Source organism: Mesoplodon bidens (assembly GCF_964165515.1).
Source record: "Mesoplodon bidens genome assembly, contig: HAP1_SCAFFOLD_103, whole genome shotgun sequence".
Lineage (NCBI taxonomy): Eukaryota > Metazoa > Chordata > Mammalia > Artiodactyla > Ziphiidae > Mesoplodon > Mesoplodon bidens.
Genome location: NW_027672700.1, coordinates 156,442 through 180,462, shown reverse-complemented (window position 1 = coordinate 180,462; position 24,021 = coordinate 156,442). Strand labels below are relative to the sequence as shown.

The 24,021-nt window shown below is 45.1% G+C and overlaps 2 protein-coding genes across 2 annotated transcripts in view; both read right to left on the bottom strand.

The window, feature by feature from the left end:
• Positions 1-15,773, bottom strand: part of LOC308609790 (forkhead-associated domain-containing protein 1-like) — a gene marked incomplete at its 3' end in the record, with an annotated part of 332,609 nt that extends 316,836 nt beyond the window's left edge. Inside the window, 1 exon segment of the mRNA XM_081259092.1 lies at positions 15,671-15,773. Coding sequence (XP_081115218.1) covers positions 15,671-15,763 — 93 coding nt within the window. The 5' untranslated portion in view covers positions 15,764-15,773.
• The window catches only part of LOC308609804 (forkhead-associated domain-containing protein 1-like), a gene marked incomplete at its 3' end in the record, with an annotated part of 99,534 nt that overhangs the window by 63,287 nt on the left and 12,226 nt on the right, over positions 1-24,021 (bottom strand). The gene's annotated exons all lie outside the window — the stretch shown is intronic.

Genomic DNA, 24,021 nt, shown 5'->3' with positions numbered 1-24,021 from the left:
GTTCAGATCTTTTGCGCATTTTGCAGATGGCATGATTGTCTATGCAGAAAATCCCAAAGAACCGACAGAAAGCCCTCCTGGAACTAATGAGCAATTATAGCCAGGTTGCAGGATACATGATTAATATACAAAAGTCAATTGCTTTCCTATATACCAACAATGAACAAGTGGAATTTGAAATTAAAAACACAACACCATTTACATTAGCACCAAAAAAAAAATGAAGTACTTAGGAATAAATCTAACAAAATACTTAGGTATATGAAGAGGTATATGAAGAAAACTACAAAATGTTGATGAAAGAAATCAAAGTAGTCTAAATAAATGAAGAGATATTTCATGTTTATTTGAAATTCCTTAATGATATATGATGTTTAATATCTTTTCATATGCTTATTTGACATCTGTAGATTTTCTTTGGTGAGGTGTCTGTTCAGCTCTTTTGCCCTTTTTTACGTTGGGTTGTTTGGTTTCTTATTGTTGACTTTTAAGACTCATTTATTTTGTTTATTTATTTATTTTATTGAAATGTAGTCGATTTACAATGTTGTATTAATTTCTGCTGTACATCAAAGTGATTCAGTTATACATATATATACATTCTTTTTTAAATATTCTTTTCCATTATGGTTTATAACAGGATATTGAATATAGTTCCCTGTGCTCTACAGTAGGACCTTGTTGTTTATCCATCCTGTATGTAACAGCTCACATCTGCTAACCTCAACCTCCCACGCCATCTCTCCCTCAACCCCCTCCCCCTTGGCAACCACAGTCTATTCTCTATATCCATGAAGACTCATTTATTTTGGATACATGCCTACAGCATCTTTATTCATAATTGCCCAAAACTGGAAGCAACCAAGATGTCCTTTAAAAGGTAAATGGATAAACAAATTGTGGTACATCCATACAATGAAATATTACTGATAAAAATAAATGAGTTATCAAATAACAAAAAAGACATGGAGGAATCTTAAATGCATATTGCTTAGTGAAAGAACCTAGTCTGAAAAGGTTACATACCGTATGATTCCAACTGTATGAAATTCTGGAAAAAGTAAAACTATAAGGAGAGTAAAAGATCAGTGCTTGCCAGGGGCACAGGGGCTCTGGGGCTCAGGATGAAGACGAGGGGCACAGGGGATTTCAGGGCAGTGAAAATATTTTTTATGATACTGTAATGGTGGATACTTGTCACTATACATTTGTCAAAACGAAAGAACGTACAACGCAAAGAGTGAACCCTAATGTAAACTATGGACTTAGTTAATAATAGCATATCAATATTGGTTCACCAGTTGTAACGAATGTACCGCACTAATGCATGAGGTTAATAATAGGGGAAACTGTGTGTATTGGAGGGGTGGCTATATGGGAACTCTCTGTATTCTCTGCTAAAATTCCTGTAAACCTAAAACTGTTCAAAAAAATAAAGTATTAAAAAAATGAAAACACATTAGTTCTTTGGAAAATGTCACCCACATCATCTTCATCACCATTGCCATTGATCTTTGTGTCCTTTGAACCTTCGATAACCCATGAATGAGAGAAATTCTGTCTGTGACATTTTGTTTGTCTCTTGCCAGGCTTCACTGCGGTCAGTTCCTCAAAAACTGTCAGGCCATTATTAAGACATCAAAGCAAGCAGGAAGTTTTCAATGACTCCACAAAGTTGGGTGAGCCTCTACCACATGTTAGGCCAGGAGACAGCTTCCTAGTTCGGCCCTATAATATCACTCGCTCCCTTTACTTGGAAAATTGCTAAGTGCTGCTCCTGGACAGACGCCCTGCTGCTAATACAGACTGAGTCTATAAGCCCCAGACTACTGAGCTGTCCCACTATGAGATGAACTGTTATTTATTTATTATTATTTTTATTATTATCCTTATCCTCCTCTCACATATTTTGAGGGCTTCCTGTGAACTGGGCCCTGCTGAAGCATTTTGTGTGCATTTTTATCATTTAATCTGCATGACGGCCCTAAACAGGGACTCTATTGTTATCTCCATCTTAGAGATGAAGAAGCTGAGACTCAACAGGTGAAGTGAGAGGACAGCATTACCTTGATCCCAAACCCAGACAAGGACACGACAGGACAACCACAGACCAGTATCTCTTGTGAACACTGACGCCACAGTCCTCAACCAAACAGGAGGAAACCGAATGCAACAGCACAGTAAAAGGATCATACACTATGACCAAGTGGGATTTATTCTTGGAATGCAGACTTGATGGTTCAACATATGAAAATTAATCCACGTAATACGTCACATTAACAGAAAGAAGGAAAAAATGATCATCTCGATGGACGTACAAAAAGCATTTGACAAAATGCAACACTCTTTCATGATAAAAGCACTCAACAAACAGGGAATAGAGGGAAATTACCTCAACATAATAAAGGTCAAATATGAAAGGCCCACAGGTAGCATCATACTCAAAGGTGAAAGACTGAAAGCTTTTCCTCTAATTTCAAGAATAAGATAAGGATACCTGCTTTTGCCACTTCTATTCAACAAAGTACTGGAAGTCCTAGCCAGAGCAATTAGGCAAGAAAAAGAAATAAAGACATCCAAATTCGAAAGGAAGAAGTCAAATTATCTCTGTTCACAGGCAACATGATCTTACATGTACAAAATCCTAAAGAGTCCATGAAAAACCACAACCCTCTTAGAACTAAAAAATACCATTCACTAGCAAAATCGTAGGACACAAAATCAACACACAAACATCAGTTGTGTTTCTATATGCTCACAATGAACAATCTGAAAAGGAAGTTAAGAAAATAATTTCATTTACAATAGCATCAAAATGAATAACATATTTTGGGATAAATTTAACCAAGGTGGTAAAAGATGTGTACACTGAAAACTACAAAGTGCTGCTGAAAGAAATTAAAGACACAAATAAATGGAAAGACACCCTGTATTCGTGGGTTGGAAGACTTAATATTGTTAAGATGTCATTACTACACAGCAGGATCTACAGATTCAAAATCCCAACAGCAGTTTTTGCAGAAATAGAAAAATCCATCCTAAAATTCATATGGAATCTCAGTGGACCCCAAATAGCCAAAATACTCTTGAGAAAGAAAAGCAAAGCTGGAGGTCTCACACTTCCTGATTTCAAAACTTACTGCATACAAAGGTACAGTAATCAAAACAGTGTGATACTGACATAAGGTCAGGCACATAGGCCAATAGAATAGAATAGAGAGCACAGAAATAAAACTTTGCATATATGGTCCAATGATTTTTGACAAGGTTGCCAAGATTATTCAATGGGGAAAGAACAGTATTTTCAACAAATGATGCTGGGAAAGACTGCAAAAGAATTAAGTTGAACTCCTACCTTACACCATGTATAAAAATTAACTCAAAGTGGATCAAAGACTTAAACAGAGTCTAAAACTATAAAACTTTTAGAGGAAAGCACAGGAGGAAAGCTTTATGACATTGGATTTGGCAATGCATTTTTGGCTATGATACCAAAAGCATAGGCAGCAAAAGTAAAAATAGATAAATTCAACTATATCAAAAATTAAAACTTCTGTGAATCAAAGGACACAATAAACAGGGTGAAAGGCCATCTAGAGAAAGGGAGAAAATAGTTGCAAATCACAAATCTGAAAAAGGGTTAATATGAAGAATATATAGAGAACTATAACTCAACAACAACAACAAAAAAGAACCCCCAAATAACTTGATCAAATATGGGCATAGAACTGGAATAGACATTTCTCCAAAGAAGATATATAAATGTCCAACAAGCATATAAAAAGATGCTCAACATTACTAGTCATTAGGGAAATTCAAATCAAAACCACAGTGAGATACCACCTCATACCCATTAGGATGGCTACTATCAAAAATAAACAAACAGCAACAGAAAATAACAAGTGTTGGTAAGGATATAGAGTAGGGGAACACTTATGTACCGCTGAGAATGTAAAATGGTGCAGCTGATATGGAAAACAGTAGAGCGGCTTCTCAAACAATTTAGAATAAAATTATCATATGATCCAGCAAGTCCACTTCCGGGTATATACCCCAAAGAATTGAAAGCAGGAACTTAAAGAGTTATTTGTACACTCATGTTTATAGTAGCATTATTCACAATTGCCAAAAGGTGGAAGCCACCCAAGTGCCCACTGACTGATGATTGGATAAGCAAAATGTGGTCCATCCATACAGTGGAATATTATTCAGTGTAGGAGGAAGGAAATTCTGACACATGCTACAACATGGATGAACCGTGAGGACATGATGTGAAATAAGTGTCACAAAAAAGCAAATTTTGTATGATTCCACTATGTGAGGTACATAAAGTAGTCAAGCTCATAGAAACAAAATAGAACGGGGGTTGCCAGGAGCTGGGGAAGGGGAAACGGGGAATTGTTGTTTAATGGGTACAGTTTCAGTTTTGCAAGATGAAAAATTCTGAGGCTGGTTGCACAACAATGTGAATAACTTACAACTACTGATCTGTACACTTAAAAGTGGTTAAGACGGTAAACTTTATAGGTATTTTACCACGATTTAAAAAATGGCTAAGATGAAGGGACTCACTCAACATCAGGATGCTGGCCCAGGGCAATGTCAGGGTTTGAACCCAAGTCTAATTCCAAAACTTGTACCCTTGATTTGTACCCTGTGATTTTCAGAGTAGAGAGTGATTTAATAATGAGAGAGGAGACAGGCAGGACCTAATATACAAAACAAGTGCATTTTTTAAGGCTCCTGCATTGAAAATGTCTTTAAAAAGTATATAGTGAGTCCATAAAATATTGAGACGTTTCAACTTCTATTAACAATGACCATCTGCTCTGATGACCCCTGTGCTTTAAGGAAGCCTCCTCAGGAAGCTGACTTAGTTATGACATTGCCCTGAGGTTCACTGACATTGTCGCTGAGGTTCGACGTGTACCTGGAACCGTCCTTTGGAGCTAGGTTTCAACCTTGCATCACCTGGCACTGGGAAGCCCCATCTCAGACCATAACCTCCCACTCCCGGCCTTCCTTATCCTCTGTCTCGTCCTCTCCTTGAGTCACGTAGCCTTTGCTCCCTGTTTGCTCCCTATGGGTAATGCCCTATGCTCACCCAGCCTGGGCCCTGCTCAAGCTCACCAGCTCCTTCAAGTCCATCCCGGCCCCCAAACCCTCCTGCCACCCTCACACTTCTGTCCTGAGGCTGGCCCAGTGCCCTTTGGGCCCCCCAGCCAGCAGGTCCCTGCTCTCAGGCTTTTCATTCTACTTTGACAACAGTCTCCTAGGTCTTCATCTCCTGCACCTGCCTGCATCCTCCGTCTGCTTCTCCCGACCCTCCTCCATCCCTTTACACGGCGCCCTCTGCCCAGCAGGCCCACCTGTGCGGCTACATCCATGGGCTGATGGGCTCCTTGTGTCTGGTTTCTGGTTGGGTTTGGCCAATGGGGGGGTTAGAGATCAGAGCAGGGAGAGAGCTTGGGGTACTTACTCCCCTGGCTTCCATTCTCTGGGGCCACACAGCTTCCCTCAGAGGACTCTACCCAGCCCTCAGGGTCTCCGGGTCCCAGGAAATGCCCCTGCCCCTCACCCCTCAGCTCTGGGGGCGGGAACAGTCCTCACTCATACTAGCTCTGGGCCCTGCACTATCCTTTGTGGTTTCTCTGAGCCCTGCCCACTCCCTATGGAGTCCCTTCAGGAAACTCCCCTCCATCACTCCACACCCCTGTGAATGTGCCTTCAGCTCCCTGCCAGGACCTGGACTTCCCAGGCTTGGAGAAGCTCCTAGATGGGACCTTCAAGGCTTCTCTTAGCTGCCAAGGGCCTCCGGGTGGTCCTGCCTTCATCCCACCCTGGTCTGGTCCCTCTCCTCAACCATCTCCTCTTCTGCATCCTCACCTTGACAGTGTAACTTCCGTCTAACCTGTGAACGTGCTCACCACCCCCTCGGCCTGGAAACGCCGCCCCTTCCCCCTTCCTTTCCTTTATTGTCAAATGGCTTCAAGAGGGTCCTCTCCCGCTGGGTCCTCAACCCACTGCCATTGCCCTCGGGGGCCTCCTCGGGCTCTCGGCCTCCCTGTGACATGAGATACAGTTGTCAGAGAGAGGCACGTGGCCTGATGGTTCAGGGGTTGGGGGAGCAGGGCAACGTGGTGGTTATTAGACTGGGCTCGAGTCCAGCTCTCCTACTTCCTAGAAGGGTGACCTTGGGCAAGTGATACCTCAGCTTCCTCATCTGTAAGGTAACAAAAGGACAGTCTTATAAGCTACTGGTGACGTATAAATGATATAATACATACTAAAGCACTTAGAAGAGAACATAGGGCAAATGGGAAATGTTCTCTATTATGAGCAAGAGGATGGGCTCTGGAGTTAGAAAGCCTTGAGTTCAAGTCCCACCTCTGCTACCTTCCAGCTGTGCAGCCTGGGGCATGGTTCTTTGCTTCTCTTTGGTTGCTCCCTGAGCAGCAAAAATGAGTTTGATAAGCTGGGCTTCGTAGGATTGACAAAAGGTACTGCTTGATGACATGTTCTAAGGAGTGGGATAACATTTTTGAAATTAACTTGTGTGTGTGTGTGTGTGTGTGTGTGTGTGTGTGTGTTTTATCTATTTCTTTTAACCTTTTGGTTCTAGGCTATCCCATCCCCCAGCCCCATCCCCCCACTGCCTCCAGAAAGGGATGTAGTGCAGAAATAGTAAAAAAAAAAATGGGGTTTTCAAAAGAATAAGGATATGAGGAAACGGCCAGGCGCTGGTGAGACGACGGGTCTGGGATTGGAAGGAAAGAAGAAGCTTCTCTGCTTCCCCGTCAGCTGGATCCTTCCTCCCCGGTCTCCCCGGGAGAGCCCTGTGGACCGGCAAGGCCTCAGGAGAGGCTGGTCCTGAAATCAGACTGCCCGAGCGTGGTGCCCAGTGCCCCAGCCTCCCTCTGTGACCTCAGGCAGGATACTCAGCCTATCTGTGCCTCAACGCCCTCATCTGTAAAGTGGGGCAAACAACATTAACCCCCTAAGGATGAAATGAGTTAATACACTCGAGAGTGCCCAGAACAGTACCTGGCACAAAGCAAGCTGTCTCTGTGATGAATACCCTCAGCCTGGCAGCAGCTCTCTGGCTCCCTCACCTCTCTGACTGCTTCCAGGTCTCCACGCCGGGCTCCTCTCCCCGCAGATGTCCGTTTCTTCCACACTCTGTCCATGGGCTGGGGCCACTGTACCACCCCCTGGATTCGCAGGTGTGTATTTCCAACCCCTGGTTCATCTCCAGGCCCCAAACTGCCTGGCTGCTTCCGGGATGTTGAGGTGCTCACTCAACCAGTCCTGCTTCCTGCCCTCTTGGTAACGGGATTATCACCTGCCAGCTCATCCAGCCATCTTTCTCCATGGCCTGTGGCATTGATCCTACTGATACTTCCAGAAAGCTCTCAGACCAGTCCCAAAGCAACGGTCCAGTCAGGTGGTAGTATTAATGTGGTGGGCAGAATGGTCTCCCAAAGATGCCCATGCCCTGATCCCCAGAACCTGGGAATATGCTCCATGACGTGGCCAAAGGGACTGTGCCGATGTCAAGGTTACTAATCAGTGCTCTTAAAAGAGGGAGACTAAGGACTTCCCTGGTGTTGCAGTGGTTAAGAATCCGCCTGCCAATGCAGGGGACACGGGTTCGAGCCCTGGTCCGGGAAGATCCCACATGCCATGGAGCAACGAAGCCCGCGTGCCACAACTACTGAGCTTGCGCTCAAGAGCCCACGAGCCACAACTACTGAGCCCACGTGCCACAACTACTGAATCTGCATGCCTAGAGCCCGTGCTCCACAACAAGAGAAGCTACTGCAATGAGAAGCCCGTGCACCGCAACAAAGAGTAACCCTCGCTCGCTGCAACTAGAGAAAGCCTGTGCTCAGCAACGAAGACCAAACCCAGCCAAAAACTTTTAAAAAATTTTTTAAAAAGTGGGAGACTATCCTGGGTTATCCAGGTGGGACTAATTGAACTCCACCAGTCCTTATAAGCAGAGAACTTACTCTGGCTGGATTGGAGAGATAAGTGGTGTTTCTTGCTGGGCCCCCACTTAACAGCCCCAATGCTCCTCTTCCTGGGAAAGCACCAGGTCAACGTTTCCTCTTTACCCAAATCCCCCCCTAGATGGCACCACCTCAGTCTGTTGCATGAATGAGGATCACGAGAACATTGATCTCACATTTCACTGACAACCCCCATTCTCCATTCCACAGGGTGGAATTTCCCTAGCTTAGTCAATTATCTTGTTATCTCAGTTAACTGAGAATTTCCAATTTAGATATTAGATGTTCCCAAAGCTAAATTTACACTCAAAAAGTGAAGCTTCTGTTTTTAGAAGCTTGAGTCAGCTCAGTCTGAAACTCAGCCCCACCTCCCCCGACTAGCTGTGTGATTTGGGCCAGTTCCTTAACCTTTCTGAGTCCCATGTCCATGTCATCAAATGAGGATAATAACGATAATAGTAGTTCTCACCCACACAGGATTTGTTTTGTGGATATAATTCTATAAATATATATACAGAACATACATAGATGATGTATAAAGCCATGTGAGATACAGTAAGTAGTCCATAAATGTATGCTGTAGCTGTTTGCATTATGTATGCTATTCAAAAGATTATGATCTTTCTTTCATCTCACATCCATCAGAATGGCTACTATAAAAAAAAGGGAAATAACAAGTGTTGGTGAGGACGCAGGGAAAGTGGAACCCTTGTGCCCTGTTGTGAGAATGTAACTTGGTGCAGCCACTATGGAAAACAGCATGGCAGTTCCTCAAACAATTAAAAATAAAATTATCATATGATCCAGCAAGTCTACTTTTGGGTATATATCCCAAAGAACTGAAAGCAGGGGCTTGAAGAGATATTTATACACCCATGTTCATAGCATTGTTTGCAACAGCCAAAAGGTGGAAACAACCCAAGTGTCCATCAGTAGATGAATGAATAAACAAAATGTGGTGAATCCACACAATGGAATATTATTCAGCCTTAAAAAAGGAAGGAAATTCGGACACATGCTACAGCATGGATGAACATGGACATTATACTCAGTGAAAGGATATTATACTCAGTGAAAGAAGCCAGTCATGAAAAGACAAATACTGTTATGATTCTACTTATATGAGATACCCAGAGTAGCCAAGGTCATAGAGACAGAAAGCAGAATGGTGGTTGCTGGGGGCTGGGATGGGGGGACAAGGGGAGTTGTTGTTTCATGGGTGCAGTTTCAGTTCTGCAAGATTCAAAGAGTTCTGGAGATGGATGGGGGTGATGGCTGCACAACAGTGTGAATATATTTAATGCCACTGAACTGCACACTTAATAAAAGTGGTTAAGATGGTAAATTTTATGTTATGCATATCTTACCACAATAAAAAAAAATGAGAAAAATGAGATCACGATCTAGCCCTTTCCTCTGAACTTTTTCCTCTTGGAAGCCCTCCATCTGCTGGTGAGAAACTAGTCCCATCAATTGTTGTGCTGGGTACTGACCAATGAAATCAGCCGCCAGTTCCCAAACAGGGGACAAAACATTCCCTGAGGACTGGTGAGACCTAACAGGTGAACCACCAGAGCAAGGAGCACTTGGGGAGAAGCCAGGGGTGAGGTGGGGGTGAGGGGGGAGGATGGGAGCACGACCCAGGCAGGAGGACAAGCGTGATGCAGATGGGGAGCCAGAAAGTGCACCCTCCCAGGCCTGTTTCATTCCGTGGATTTCCCCACAGAGAGTCCACCTGTCACCTTATGTCTCAAAATGCAGGTGTTCGCTTAGAATAAGAGAAACGTGAATTAAAATGACACAGGTACCATACTTCACCCCGTAGATCAGTGAAGATACAATGGGGGGTCAGCACCCTAGGCTGGGGAGGGAGTGGGAGACGGGCGTCCACTGCTGGCAGGACACCACATCCGGAAACCTCTGGTGGGAAATTTGGCCATGCCCATCAGAGCTACAGCTGTGTGTGTCCTTTGACAGAGCAGACATACCTGCATGTCCGTGAAATTATGCAAATAATAGGAGAATCCCAGCAGCCTTGTTTAATAATAATAAACAAGATTATGGTGTAGGCTCTGGTTCTTTCCTGAGAGGCAGCCCAGAACTGACAGGGGCCAGGAAAAGGGACGAGAGTCATCTGGCTGGATGGGATCTGGGGTATATGTATGAGATCAGTCTGGCTTCACGACCCTCAGATCCCACGCGAGAAGGGCTGACACAGGCTGGAGAGATGGCTAAACCCATGAGAAAGGAGATGCCTGGCAGGACACTGACCACCGAGGGTGAGGTGTGGACACCAGCATTTCATCCCCCTGTCATGTCTGTTCTTTCTTTTTCTCTTCCATCTCCACCTTCCTAGCTGCAGCCCTGCACTGACTTGGGCTGTCCTAGAGCTCAGTCTTCTAGGGATCCTGGGACTTCCCCAGGGTGGGACTGGGGGAGTCCCTGGGGAGGGGGTAGGGTCAGTCAGCCCTTCATTGTTTACCCTTCGCTTCTCTTTTCCTCAAAACAAAGTTTATTGAAAGAATACACACACACACACACACACACACACAAGCAGGAGCTCTACTGATCAAGAAGGGAGAGGGAGGGAGCACTCATGGTGGGGTTCTCAAAGTGTGGTCCTGGAACCAACTCCAGGGACTCCATTCCTCCCACCTGAACCTGGGGAGCATACAAATGTGAAGATTCCTGGGCCTTACCCCAAACCCACTGGGTCAGAATGCCTAGGAGTTCATGTTGAACAATCACTCTTAAACATGCGGAAAATCCAACAACCACTGGCTTTGGTGTTTCTTCATTCTGGAAGAACTGAGTCCCTTTCTCAGCAGAGTTTAAATAACAGCCATATCCAACTCTAAAAAATACAGTTTACAAGGCACATCAAATCATATAAATTATAACTTGCAAGGTTTAGCTGTGAAATGAGCAAGGCTGAGGCTTTTGAGCTGTGTAAAATGGGAGAGGGGAGATTGTGAATAGAGCTCCTGATGGCTCGTCTGCACACAGCAGCCAGGATGTTCACTGGCAGGTCTCCCCCTTGTTTACAATCCTTCAAGCCTTCTTCCCACTGCTTTCAGATAAAGATCAAAACCCTTATGGTGACATGAAGGAGGCCGACTTGTCCCTTAGCCCTCCTCCTTCCCACTCTGACTTCTGGACGCCCTGGTTTTCTCTCAGTCCCTTGGGTTCACAATATGCTCTTCCACCCCAGGGCCTTTGCACATGCCATTCCCTTCTCCTTTTGTCTAGTTAAGTCCTCCTTGTCTTCCATATTCCTTTCCTTTACAGCCCCAATGTTGGAATGGAATTAGTCACACCTTTGTGGGATCATTTGACTTATTTCTCTCTCTCCTGGCAGCTTCCTGATGGCAGGGACCATGTCCAGTTCTGCCATCACTGTACCCCTAGACTTGGCTCGGTGCTGAGGCTCTGGGTAAATACTATGCAATGAATGAGTGATAGCAACAGTTATCACTGTTGACTATAAACAGTTCTCACTAGCCTGGCTATAAACAGGCTTCCTACTGCCTTACGGAACCAAACTCCTTACAGGATATAGAAAAAAGTCTGGAGGGTAAAACCCTGCAAATATCAATATTGATTTTTCCCTGAGCCAAATGATTACAAGTGACTTTTATTTTCTTCCTTATATTTTCCTTTCTCCCAATTTTTAAAAACAAGAAGCATGTAACTACCTTCCATTATCGGAAAGAGTAAATGATGTTGAAATACTACGATACCAATAGTCAAAACAACATGTCAACCTTGCTGATGAGTAGAAATCTTTAGAAGCATGACTGCCTATTCTTTAGGATTGATCCAGGCAAATAAAACAAACTATCTTTTTTATTTGCTAGATGTAACCTCTGGTAATTGCAAGGATGATTTTTAGTAATATAAATCCCTGAATTTTTTTTTTTTTTTTTTTTTTTGCGGTACATGGGCCTCTCACTGTTGTGGCCTCTCCCGTTGCGGAGCTCAGGCTCCGGACACGCTGGCTCAGCGGCCATGGCTCATGGGCCCAGCTGCTCCGTGGCATGTGGGATATTCCCGGACCGGGGCACGAACCCGTGTCCCTTGTATCGGCAGGCAGACTCTCAACCACTTCGCCACCAGGGAAGCCTAGTGACGTATTTCTTAAGCTAAGTCCGAGGAGCAGTAAGCAGTCAATTATTTATATACAATGAATGCAACTCAATTTCTGTCTAGTTAATAACTGTCCTCATTAGTTCCCTTTTCCAAATGGCTTATTAATGTCAGTGGATCCTCATCTCAACCCTGTGCACCTCTGAGGATTCTTCTCAGTCTCTGTTTTAGGAGACCATAATAATGATCATTGTGTCATTCACTGAGCACCACATGCCAGGCTCTTTATATGCATTTCTCACTTAATCCTCAGAATAACCCTGTGAAGTTAGAGGTTTACAGACAGGGAAAAGGAGCTCAGAGTGATTAAGTAATTTGGTTGAAGTCACTCAGCCACAAAGTAGCCTAATGAGATTCAAACCCAGGTCTGTCTATCTCCAAAGCCTGTGCTTTAAAAAATTACTACAGTTTTCTAATATCATAGTCAGGTTCAAAACAGAGATCTCTGTCTCTACTTTAGCCAGACAGGAAATAAAACGACCCCAAATCTATGCCTTGTTAGGATAAAGAAGAAACTACAGTTCTTCTTCTTCTTCTTTTTCCTCCCACTTTGCACACTGAACAGATGTTCTGTGTCCTTGAAGGGAGACCATATCATGGAGGAGAATCTCACGGGGAGGTTCATGGAGTTATCTTTAAATCTGTTGCGTTTACAATAAACATTCTCAGAAAACTAGGAATAAAGGGGGAAATTTCTCACTTGGTAAGAACATGTATAAAAACCCTACAGCTAACCTCCTACTTAATGGTGAAAGAGTAACTGCTTTCCCCTAAGGTCAGGAACAAGCGAATATAAGGATTTATACACTGCTCTTGTTCAACAGAGTCCTGGAAGTCTTAACCAGGGAAATAAAGCAAGGAAAAGAAGATTAAAAGCATTCAGATCTCCTTTTCTGAAAGAAGCAATAAAATTGTTCTTATTTGCAGATGACATGATTGTTTATGTATAAAATCCCAAGAAATCTACAAAAGCCCTTATATAAGAAAGTGCAGTTAAGGTTGCAAGATACCAAGAAGCATACAAAAATCAACTGTATTTCTATATACTGTCAATGAACATGTGGACACCAAAATTAAAAATATAATACCATTTACAACCACTCAAAAAAAAAAAGAGAGATATACTTAAGTGTAAATCTAACAAAACATGTTCAGGACTCGTATGCTGAAAACTACAAAACACTCATGAGAGACACTGAATAAATGGAGAAATATACCATGTTCATGAATTGGAAGACAATGTAGGAGTATATCAATTATTCTCACATTGATATATAGGATAAAACACAATTCCAATCAAAATTACAGCATGATATTTTGTGTATACAGACAGGCTTACACTAAAATGTAAATGGAAAGGCAAAGCAACTAGAAGAGGTTAAAAAATTTCTTTAAAGAAAAGTGGGAGGAATCACACTACCTGATTTAAGACTTACATAGCGACAGTAATCAAGGCTATCTCATAATGGTAGATCCATTATGACAAATAGATCCATGAAACATAATAGGGAACTAAGAAGTAGCCCCCATAGAAAGTATGGCCAGATTATTTTTGACAAACTTGCAAAAGCAATTCAATGGAGAAAGGATAGTCTTTTCAACAAATGGTTCTGGAACAACTAAATATCCACATGCAAGAAAAATGAACTTTGACCTAAATCTCACATCATAAACGACAGTGAACCCAAAATGGTTCATAGATTTAAACATAAAACTATAAAACACTTAGAAGAAAACATAAGAGAAAATCCTCAGGGTCAGGGACGTTGTGGCATGTTCTTAGACATGACACTAAAAGCATGATCTATAAAAGAAAAAATAACTACCTGGACTTCATCAAGAGTTAAAGCTTTTGCTCTGTGAAATACTCTGCTAAGAGAATGAGAAGACAAGCTACGGATGGGAGAAAATATTTGCAAACCATCTATCTGACAAGGGACTCATATCTAAAATACATAAAGAATTCTCAAAACTCAATGGTAAAAAACTAAACAATTCCATTAGAGACACTTAAAAGATATGAAGAGATATTTCACTGAAGAGGATATGCAGAAGGCAAACACATACATGAAAAGACATTTAACATCACTATCGATTTGGAAAATGCAAGTTAAGACTATGATGAGATACCACTACACACTTACTAAAACAGCTAAAATGAAAAACAGTGTTTATGCTAATTGCTGGTGAGGATGTGTCTCATACATTGCTGGTGGAAATGAAAAATGGTACAGCAACACTGGATAAGACTGGCAGTTTCTTTACAAACCGAATATATATAAACACATATGTTAATCCATGCAATCATACTCCTGAGCATTTATCACAGAGAAATAAAAACTTATGTTCACACAAAAACCTGTACACAAATGTTTATAGTACATTTATTTGTAATAGCCCCAAATGGAAACAAAATGTCCTTCAAAAAGTGAATGGTTAAACATAGGTGATACGTCCATACCGTGGACTATTACTCAGCAATAAAAGAACAAGCTAATAACCTAAATGGATGTCAAGGGCACTACACTGACTAAAAAAAAAAAATCAATCACAAAGGTCATACATACATGATGAAAATTATAGAGACGGAGAACAGATTAGTGGTTTTCGGAGCGTGGGTACGATGGTGGGAGGAGGAATTGTGACTATAAAAGGAGCATCACAAGGGACATGTCTGATGATGGAATACGCCTATATCCTGAGGGCCACACCCAAATCCACACGTGGTAAAATGGCACAGGACTCCACACATGCTTCGTGCCATTCCCTCTACTATTTGTGCATCTATAATTATTTCAAAATAAAGTTGAAAAAAATCTGTTGAGTGAAGTCTGAGAGTGGTCTGCCTTTCACAGTCCTAAAGGGATTCCATTGCATTTCTCTTTCTGCTTCAATATTTTAATCCCTTTCAAAATGGTAAAAGGCTCAAAGCCACTGTTTGTATAATTCCTTACTTACAATTTCTTCCAACTTCCTTGGCTGTCAATGAGCTGGGACTGTGGACCAAGCCACAGCTAATTCAGAGAATGGAATGAAATGAAGTGAGAGAGCGCTGAGGCCATGCCCAGGGCTTACCCTGATTTACTACTTGGAGGTACGGGGGCGGGGGAGGGCTCTGAGGGGCCCATAGTCTCCAGAAGCTCTGGAAAGGGCGAGAGGCCATTGCTCAAGCTGGGCACTTCAGGTGGCCGTGGCTGCCAGACGCGGAGCAGGTGAAGGTCAAGCATCAGCTCTACGCCCACCTTCCAAACCGCGCCATCAGGGTGGGACACTGCACACACAGTCAGCAAAGGACACAGGGCCCATCGCACTTTGCACTGTGCTCATTCTTACCACATGTGCCAGGGAGACCCAGCACATGCCGGGATTGGTTATTGGTGGCACACCGAGGAAGGCTGGGACTGTTAGCCAGAGGCTGTGCTTTACAAGAGACTGGAGTCCACAGAACAGTAAGGACTTTTGGTGGTGTGAGGGGTAGGGAGGGTCGGGGACTGGCTAGGAAGAGGTCTTACCTCTAAAACAAGGTCTGAATTTTCATGCCTTCCAATCGTAGTGCTTTTATTCAGGACAAAATAGCCTTCTGCACTCTTTAGATAGGCTTTCATATTCTCTGCTTTCCCTATAAAAGGTTTTCAGAAAACAATTTTGTTAGAAAAATATAGTCCTCTAATTATTCAATGTCATATTTAGAATGAATGGAATACACCATAATGTCCACAGGAGAAGTCAGCAGAGGTAGGAGTGGATAGCTGGATTTAACAATGATCACAATGAGAATTCTGCACATTTTTAAGACTGTCCTTTTAACAGTGATGGCCGGCATAGATGAGCTTGCTTCTGATCACAAGAGGACATCCTTTATGTAACTCAGAGCACAAACAAGCAATAGCAAAAAAAAAACCCAAACAAATATGAATTCCACTGATAACCGCTCTCCACCTCCCATTAAGCTTAGTTTGGGGTTAGTTATCTGACAGAATCAAATACTCAGTGTTACTAACCCACCACTTACTAGCTCTGTGACTCTGAGTGAGTTACTTATTCTCTCTCTATGCCAATGTTTCCTCAACTGTAAAATGGGGCTAATGATACTCTGTATCCCAAAGAGTTTTGTGAGGATTAAATGTGAAGCATCTAGAATGGTGATTGCTAATCTAAACACCCATTTGTCCTACTGTGACTGTGACTGTTATTAATCTTGGGCTTCTGAACTTTGACTCAAGAAACTCCAACTACTACAGAGCTTCTTAACGTGTGGAAGAGTCAGTCATCAAGGAAATGGGCATTAGAAGATACTTTCTTTTTAAGTCACCGCATTCCTTCATATATTTATTTTGAAAAAAAAATGATTTCCAAAGACAAAATATCAAGATTATAGCTTGACTGTACGGTCAAGACTCTGTATGTATCTTTTGCTGGCATTTTATTATGAAAACGTCAAACACACAGAAAAGTTGAAAGAAGTGGATGGTGAACTTCTATAGAACCACCACCCAGATTCTACAATCAACATTTTGCTATATTTGCTTTATCACATATCTACCCATCTATACATTTTATATTTTAATGCATTTCAAAGTAAATCCTATACATGTTTTTAAATTTTATTTATTTATTTTTGGCTGTGTTGGGTCTTCGTTTCTGTGTGAGGGCTTTCTCTAGTTGTGGCAAGCGGGGGCCACTCTTCATCACGGTGCACGGGCCTCTCACTATCGCGGCCTCTCATGTTGTGGAGCACAGGCTCCAGATGCGCAGGCTCAGTAGTTGTGGCTCACGGGCCTAGTTGCTCCGCGGCACATGGGATCTTCCCAGACCAGGGCTCGAACCCATGTCCCCTGTATTAGAAGGCAGATTCTCAACCACTGCGTCACCAGGGAAGCCCTATACATGTTTTTTATTTTTTTTATTTTTATTTATTTATTATTTTTATTTTTATTTTTTTTTGCGGTACGCGGGCCTCTCACTGTTGTGGCCTCTCCCGTTGCGGAGCACAGGCTCCGGATGCACAGGCTCAGAGGCCATGGCTCACGGGCCCAGCCGCTCCGCGGCATGTGGGATCCTCCCAGACCGGGCACGAACCTGTGTCCCCTGCATCGGCAGGCAGACTCTCAACCACTGTGCCACCAGGGAAGCCCATATATACATGTGTTTTAAAACATAAAAATTTCAGTGACTTCAGCTGGTTCCAAGATGTTGATGATAATTCACATGATATTTGAATTCTGATCCATCTCAGTGCCATGTCAAAGATAGTCTCTTTTCTTTTTTTTCCTTTTTTTTTTTTTTGGCTCTGTTGGGTCTTCGTTGCTGCATGTGGGCTTTCTCTAGTTGCGGCGAGAGGAGGCTACTCTTCCTCACAGTGCGCAGGCTTCTCATTGTGGTGGCTTCTCCTGTTGTGGAGCATGGGCTCTAGGTGTGCAGGCTTCAGTAGTTGGAGCACGTGGGCTCAGTAGTTGCGGCACACGGGCCCTAGTTGTGGCTCGCAGGCTCTAGAGTGCAGGCTCAGTAGTTGTGGTGCACTGGCTTAGTTGCTCCGAGGCATGTGGGATCTTCCTGGACCAGGGCTCGAACCCGTGTCCCCTGCATTGGCAGGCAGATTCTTAACCGCTGAGCCACCAAGAAAGTCCCCAAAGTCTCTTTTCAACTGAAAGGTCACTGAAGTGTGAAGTTGTTAGACTGTGGATAAAAACAAAAATCATCTAGGTCTGACCGTAGAGGGTCTCCGGTCTGGCTCTGCTTTCCATCAACATCTCCATCATCATTCCATCACTGAATCCCTACTAAGTGCCAGGCACTGGGCTATCCTTTTACACACATGGCCTCTTTTCATCCTCAGAACCACCTTGCGAGGCAGGTGTCAGTATTGTCCCTCTTTACAAATGAGGAAACTGAGACTCAGAGAAGTTAAGGTCACACAATAGTAAGTGTGTGACAACTCTGAGCCTTTGCATGTAACCAGTGTACAAACCTCCATTGCTGCTGGTGGGGCAGAGTAGGGGTGGGGGAATTGCACTGTCTGCTGACACTTGGGACATGTAGTAAAAGAAAGTCCTTGAAACCAGCATTCTATCCTCTGAAAGGAAGACAAGACCCTACCTGGGGGTAAGAGAACTAAAAATAAGCAGGATAGTTTATATTTGTAAACTTTGAGGCCTGTGGATGTCCCACAAATATTGATGCTTTCAGATAATGAGAAATACATTTGATTAAGTTCGCTGTCATGTATACAGGGGAAAAGACATTTCCTCTTCCCAAAGAACCATGCTCTGCTGCCTTCAGTTATTAATCTTCAATTGCAGAGGACCATGTTAGCACGCAACACATTCAAGTCTAATTAAGCTAAAATGGAAACTTCCAAGAAATGTCTCTTCTGCAGGAAAACCACAGGAAACGCCACTAATCTAAAACTTAAACTTGGATCATGTGCATATTTGTTTTTTAGCTCTCACCCCAGACGTCCCCAAGGCTGGGGTCTTCTCTCTGCTCAGACATCCCCCCTCGGGGCAACCACCTGACTGACCACTCTGGCTAAAGGCACCGTCAGTCATGTTATTCCCCTGCTAGTTTTCCCCTGCTGTGTTTCCTTCCTTGTACTTATCATTCTCTGACATGTTCTTGTTCCTTTCTTTAGTTATGCTTGCTGTTGGTTTCTCTTTCACTAAGATATATGTTCCTGGAAAACCAGGACTGTGTTCAGTTTGTTCAGAAGCGATTCTTCATGGGTATTTTGTGTTTGTACCCATCTTCAGAGCAAAGGCATTGAAAGATTTTGTCCTGCACTCACTTTCCGAGGCTGCTTGTATGGCAAACAGCCTGGGAGGATAGAGGTAATGTTTCTAATAAAGATAACGGCTCCTTCTGGGGCAAAAGTTGGGCAGGTTTGCTAGCAGCCCCTTTCAAAGATTGCAGTTTCCTGAGTTTGGAGTTCCTTACCTGGGACACAGACCCACTGTGCGCACAGCATCCACACTGGCTGCTCTGCACCACCCCGAGGGACTTTCAGGGCAACAGGAACCAATGTGCATATGCAGCTCTGCTGCCTGTTATGTCAGCTGTGCTGTGAGTAATCAAGTTCTTTGTTTCTGGCCCAGGAGTCTCTTGTCTTCTGCCAGGAACTATAAGCTGGGCAGGCTAACTTACTAACTTTCAAACAGGGTCAAATGTCAGACCCTTTGCAGTTCCTGCCAGTTCTGTGCATTACCCCTTCTCCAGGGCAGGGGGCGGTGGGGGGGCAGAACCTGACACATAGTAGGTGCTTGGGAAACACTTGCTGAGTGAATGAAAATACAAAGGGCACCTCTAAGCAAGTCAGTACAGCCAGCTGGCTAGGAAGCTTTGATAGTAACTACCTTTCATTTTTCCTGTCAGTATCTAGCTTAGATGACTCCTTGGAAAACCTAAATTCTATCTCTTTAGCTTTTGGATTGGACAATATTTCTCCACCTTCATTTTGCCCTGTGCATCACTTCCTTGCGTGAAAACACTGTCAAAGTAATTTGAATGTGTGGAGCTCTGTGAATTCGTTCTTACTCAGTGCCATGGAGCACCAGCCACAGGAAAGAGCAAAAGGGCTTCAGTCATCTGCGTTCCCCCGACCACTTTGGATGGCTCAGAATTGGGCTATAGGAGCAAACTTTCTTTTGAGGTTTACAGTGGCCTCAAAGTTCCTTAAAGAAGGGGAGTTCAGGTAAGGGGCGGGTGTGTGTGTGTGTGTGTGTCTCTGACCATTGGGTGGGTGTTGTCCATAAATCAGGGGAAACAGGGGTTCCTCTCTTAATCCCAGCTATACCCACAGGACATCCAAGAGCTGGTGCCCAGGAGAGGCTTAAAGCTCCCGTGCCGCCTCCCTTGGGGGGCGAGGTAGGGGCTGCACTTAGGAAGGAACGGCTGGTGTTGGGGCACCTTTTCTGGGGTGCTCCTGGCGACCCGAGCCTGGATCAGAGAGTTCGGACTCGGCTGGCGCCGGGTCCCCTGCCTACCCCAACGCCCTTGACCTCGCAGGGCTGGCCTCCTCCGGCCCAGGTTTCCGCCCGCCGCCTCCTCGCGCGCCGCTCTCACCTGGCCAGAGGAAGAAGCCCACGCCTCGTCCTCCGCCGAGAGCCCTGACCTCCGCTCTGCTGCCCTCCCGCGGAGTCTCCAGGCGACAGCCCGCAGCCCGCGCGCCCGCCCGGCCTTTTTACAAACGTCGCCACGGCAACGCCATTCTGACGGCCGAGCTGGGGAGGGGCGTGGCGTGCGCGGCGCCCAAGGATGAGGGGGAGGTGCGCTGGGAGCACCCGGCCAATTACAGCCCGCTGCAGCGCGCGAGCCCTCCCCGACCTGCCCGCTAGAGGATGGAGAAACAGGCTCAGTGTTCACAGAAGTAGCTCCAAGTCTTACAGCGGGGAAGGAGCAGACTCAAGAATCCTTCCTACTGACCTTAGCTCTAGGTTCGGTGCGTTGAGGAGGGGGTGGTCAGGCGTGGGAGGGTAATGGAGCTGAACCACGAGAAGCTTGGAGGTTAGTACCCCCCGTCCCACCCGAAACTCTAGTTCTCTCTGTTGTGGAGGAGAAAACAGAGTAAGCTGGGGGGGACCATCACTTCTGGGGGTGGGGGTGGAGATGGGAGATGGATGGGGTGGAAGGAACACTTCTGAAAGAATGGAAGATTCTCCCACGTGCTAGGAAAAGGGTATTTACAAGCCCACAGCCTTACTGTTCCTGTCCTTCCCTGTCAAAACTCGTGTTTATTCATTCATGTGTTCTTTACTTCTACAAACATCACCTGAGTCCCTACAAGGTCAGACGGTGGCCCCAGTGTTGACCTGGATCAGATCCTTAAGAAACCCCCCCGCACTCCCCATGGGCACGGGGCTGGGGGGATGGAGCGTGTGGAGAAGACATGCAAATGCCAACTATCTCCCCTCACCCCATGTCACCTTTTTCAAATCAGCCCCTTCTGTCTGGGAGCAGAACAGCCCCGCTGACTACCTACAGAATGCCTCATTTCCCTGGCAGGCAATGACGGACAAGGTGCCCCAAGACAAACTCAAAATATTCATCTGAGAAAGATGAAAGATGGAAGACTCCACTCTAGCCAATTAGAAGATGATATAAGAGAGAAAAATCATGGAAATAGATATGGGATGGAATATATGGTAAAGATGCTCCCACATGCTTAGAGGCTCTTAGAAATGCACATTCCCTGGCACAGACCTCAGAGATTCTGATTAGGCAACTCTGGAGCATGGTCCAGGAATGAATTTGTTGCATTCTTGCAAATTCCTTGTGCATTTGTTAAAAGCTTGGCAAAACCTCAGGACTTTTTCAACCCTGCAGTTGAATCGCAGAGCCCTCCCAGCACTTGTCCCTAGAAATCTCTTCCAGGCCCTCAGTCAGCCTGGAAGGTTGTGCCTGGGTTAGTTCCCTTCGACCAGAAAGACCTTAGGAATGTATGAGGAGTGACCACAGAGGCCGGGGCCCTGAGTGGTAACTTCAGAGGAACAGAGAGGGTCAGGCTCAACTCTCCAGGCACATTTCTGCCTCAGGGCCTTTGCAGTTACTGTTTCTTCTCCCTACCAGGCACTTCCCCCAGGGATCTCCTTCAGCTCCTTCAGATTTTTACTCAAATATCACCCTATTTAAAAGGGTCTTGGAATTCCCTGGCGGTCCAGTGTTTAGGAATCAGTGCTTTCACTGCCCGGCTCGATCCCTGGTCGATCCTGCAAGCCCCATGATGCCACCCAAAAAAACAAAACAAAACAAAAAACACCCCCCCAAAAACATGAATAACAAAACAAACACCTCACTCTATTGCTCTTCCCTTCATCTTACCACTCCTCTAACATGCTATTTATTTAGTTTCCTTCTCTTATTTGTTGTCAGTCTCCCCACTCCCAACTCCCCCCTGCCCCCAACTTAAGCTCCATGAGGGCAGGGATTTTTTTCTCTTTTGTTCACTGCTGTATGACCAGTACCTAGAACAGTGCCTGAATGAACGAATGAGTGAATGAACAGGGGCAGCCCTTGCCACCCGCCCACAGCCTTGCCTCCTACTCTTGAGCTGCTGAGCTGAACTGTCCTTACCCCAGGACCTAGGCTTCTGTAGCCTTGGCCCTCGCCAGCCCCACCCCTATCTCCATGCTTGTCTTCAATGTCATCAACATGAGCACAGAACGCAACCCTGCTCATTGCCAGCCAGACCCTATGGAGCCCATGCAGGCCAGCCTGGAGTCGGAGCCGCCCTTGGCCCCCTGATAGGCTTGGGAGAGCATATGTTGCCATTAGTCCATCTCTGGATGAGGAAATACTAAACGGAGAACAAAGCTGACATTCAGGCTCACTGGAGCAGAAATTGCCAAATCTTGATTGGATCCTGCCGCTCCCCACAGGATGCCACAGTCATCTGAAAGGGTGTGTGAAAGTCTTAAAACCCAGTTCCATGTCATCCACTTAAATTTCAAAAACAGAAACTAAAATACCCCAATAACTCATGGCTTTATCATAGCATGTCCTGGGCTGAGTGAGAGTTGTACTTTGCGATGATGGGGTGTTCAAAATACTGCACCTGGGGAATTCCCTGGCGGTCCACTGGTTCGGACTTGGTGCTTTCACTGCCATGGCCCGGGTTCAATCCCTGGTGGGGAAATTAAGATCCCGCAAGCCACAAGGCATGGCCAAAAAAAAAAAGAGGTTTCTAGCTTATACGGGCTCCTTGGTGATGCCTGTAATCAATCAATCTTCTTGAGCTCTGGGTGGCTACCAAGGCTGTACTGTATCTCCATCAACATCAGGATGCTGGTGTCTGAAAGGCCTGGGTCCAGGTCCCAGCTTTGTCATTCCCAGCTGTCCTCCTAATACTGGAGCGAGTGATGTTAACTCCGGGCTTGCCACCCGCAGGGCTCTGTCCCAGTCCTTCCTGTGGATCATCTCATTTAATCCTCAGCATAACCTGGGGCAGTAGGTGTGTGTGAAACACCTGGACCTCGGAGCTCTGCAGAGAAGCGCCCAAAAGTGTCGTGACGGGTGTTATTTCTATCACGTCACTCCCACTGGAACAGGAAAATAGGGCTCAAGAGACATGGAGGTGTGTGACCAAGGTGACACAGCCAGAACAGGATTTGAATCTAGATGACTGTGATGGGACGGTATTTTCCCCGGGGACCACAGGTGACAGGTGTCACAGCCACGAGACACCCATGCTCACCACCTGCTTTCCCTCAGCCCTGAACAATCTGGGCTTCCAGCTGTCCTGAAGTTTGGGCAGTGCCTGCAGCAAGAGGGGGAGGGAGCTGAGGCCAGGAGGGGGTAGCTGGGGCTTGCCAGGGACCTCTCCTGCCACCCACTGGGCTTCTTTCCTGCAGGACCTCTGCCCCATAAAATCTCATTGGGCCGCAGTTACCTTCCCTGGGCTGTCCTTGACCGGCAGAGCCCATCCACTGTGCCCCCTCCCCAGATCTGCTTGTTGTCCCCTGCATTCCAACAAGAAATGAATGCTGGCCTCCCGCCTGGAAGAGGTAGGGAGCTTGCCCAGCCTTTAAGGGGTAAGAGAGAGCCAGGGAAAGAGCTGGAAAAGGAGAAAGGGAGAGTAAAAGAGAGAGAGAGCGCTCGAAGATCAGGAAGTAGCTAAGCTGTTGAGTAGGTGTCAGATGGGAGAGCAAAGGGCCACTGGAGGCTCCACAGTCCATTACTAACCTGACGCTATGGGCTAAGGAAATGCAGGTTTTTATACACACACACACACACACACACACACACACACACACACACAGGTTTACAAAAATAAATTCAAACCACAAAATCACAGCTGGTCACTGAGGCCTTCTGCGGCCGTGCTCACCCCCTTCCCCTGTCAGAAAATGAGAAGTCACCCAGGTGTTTTCTC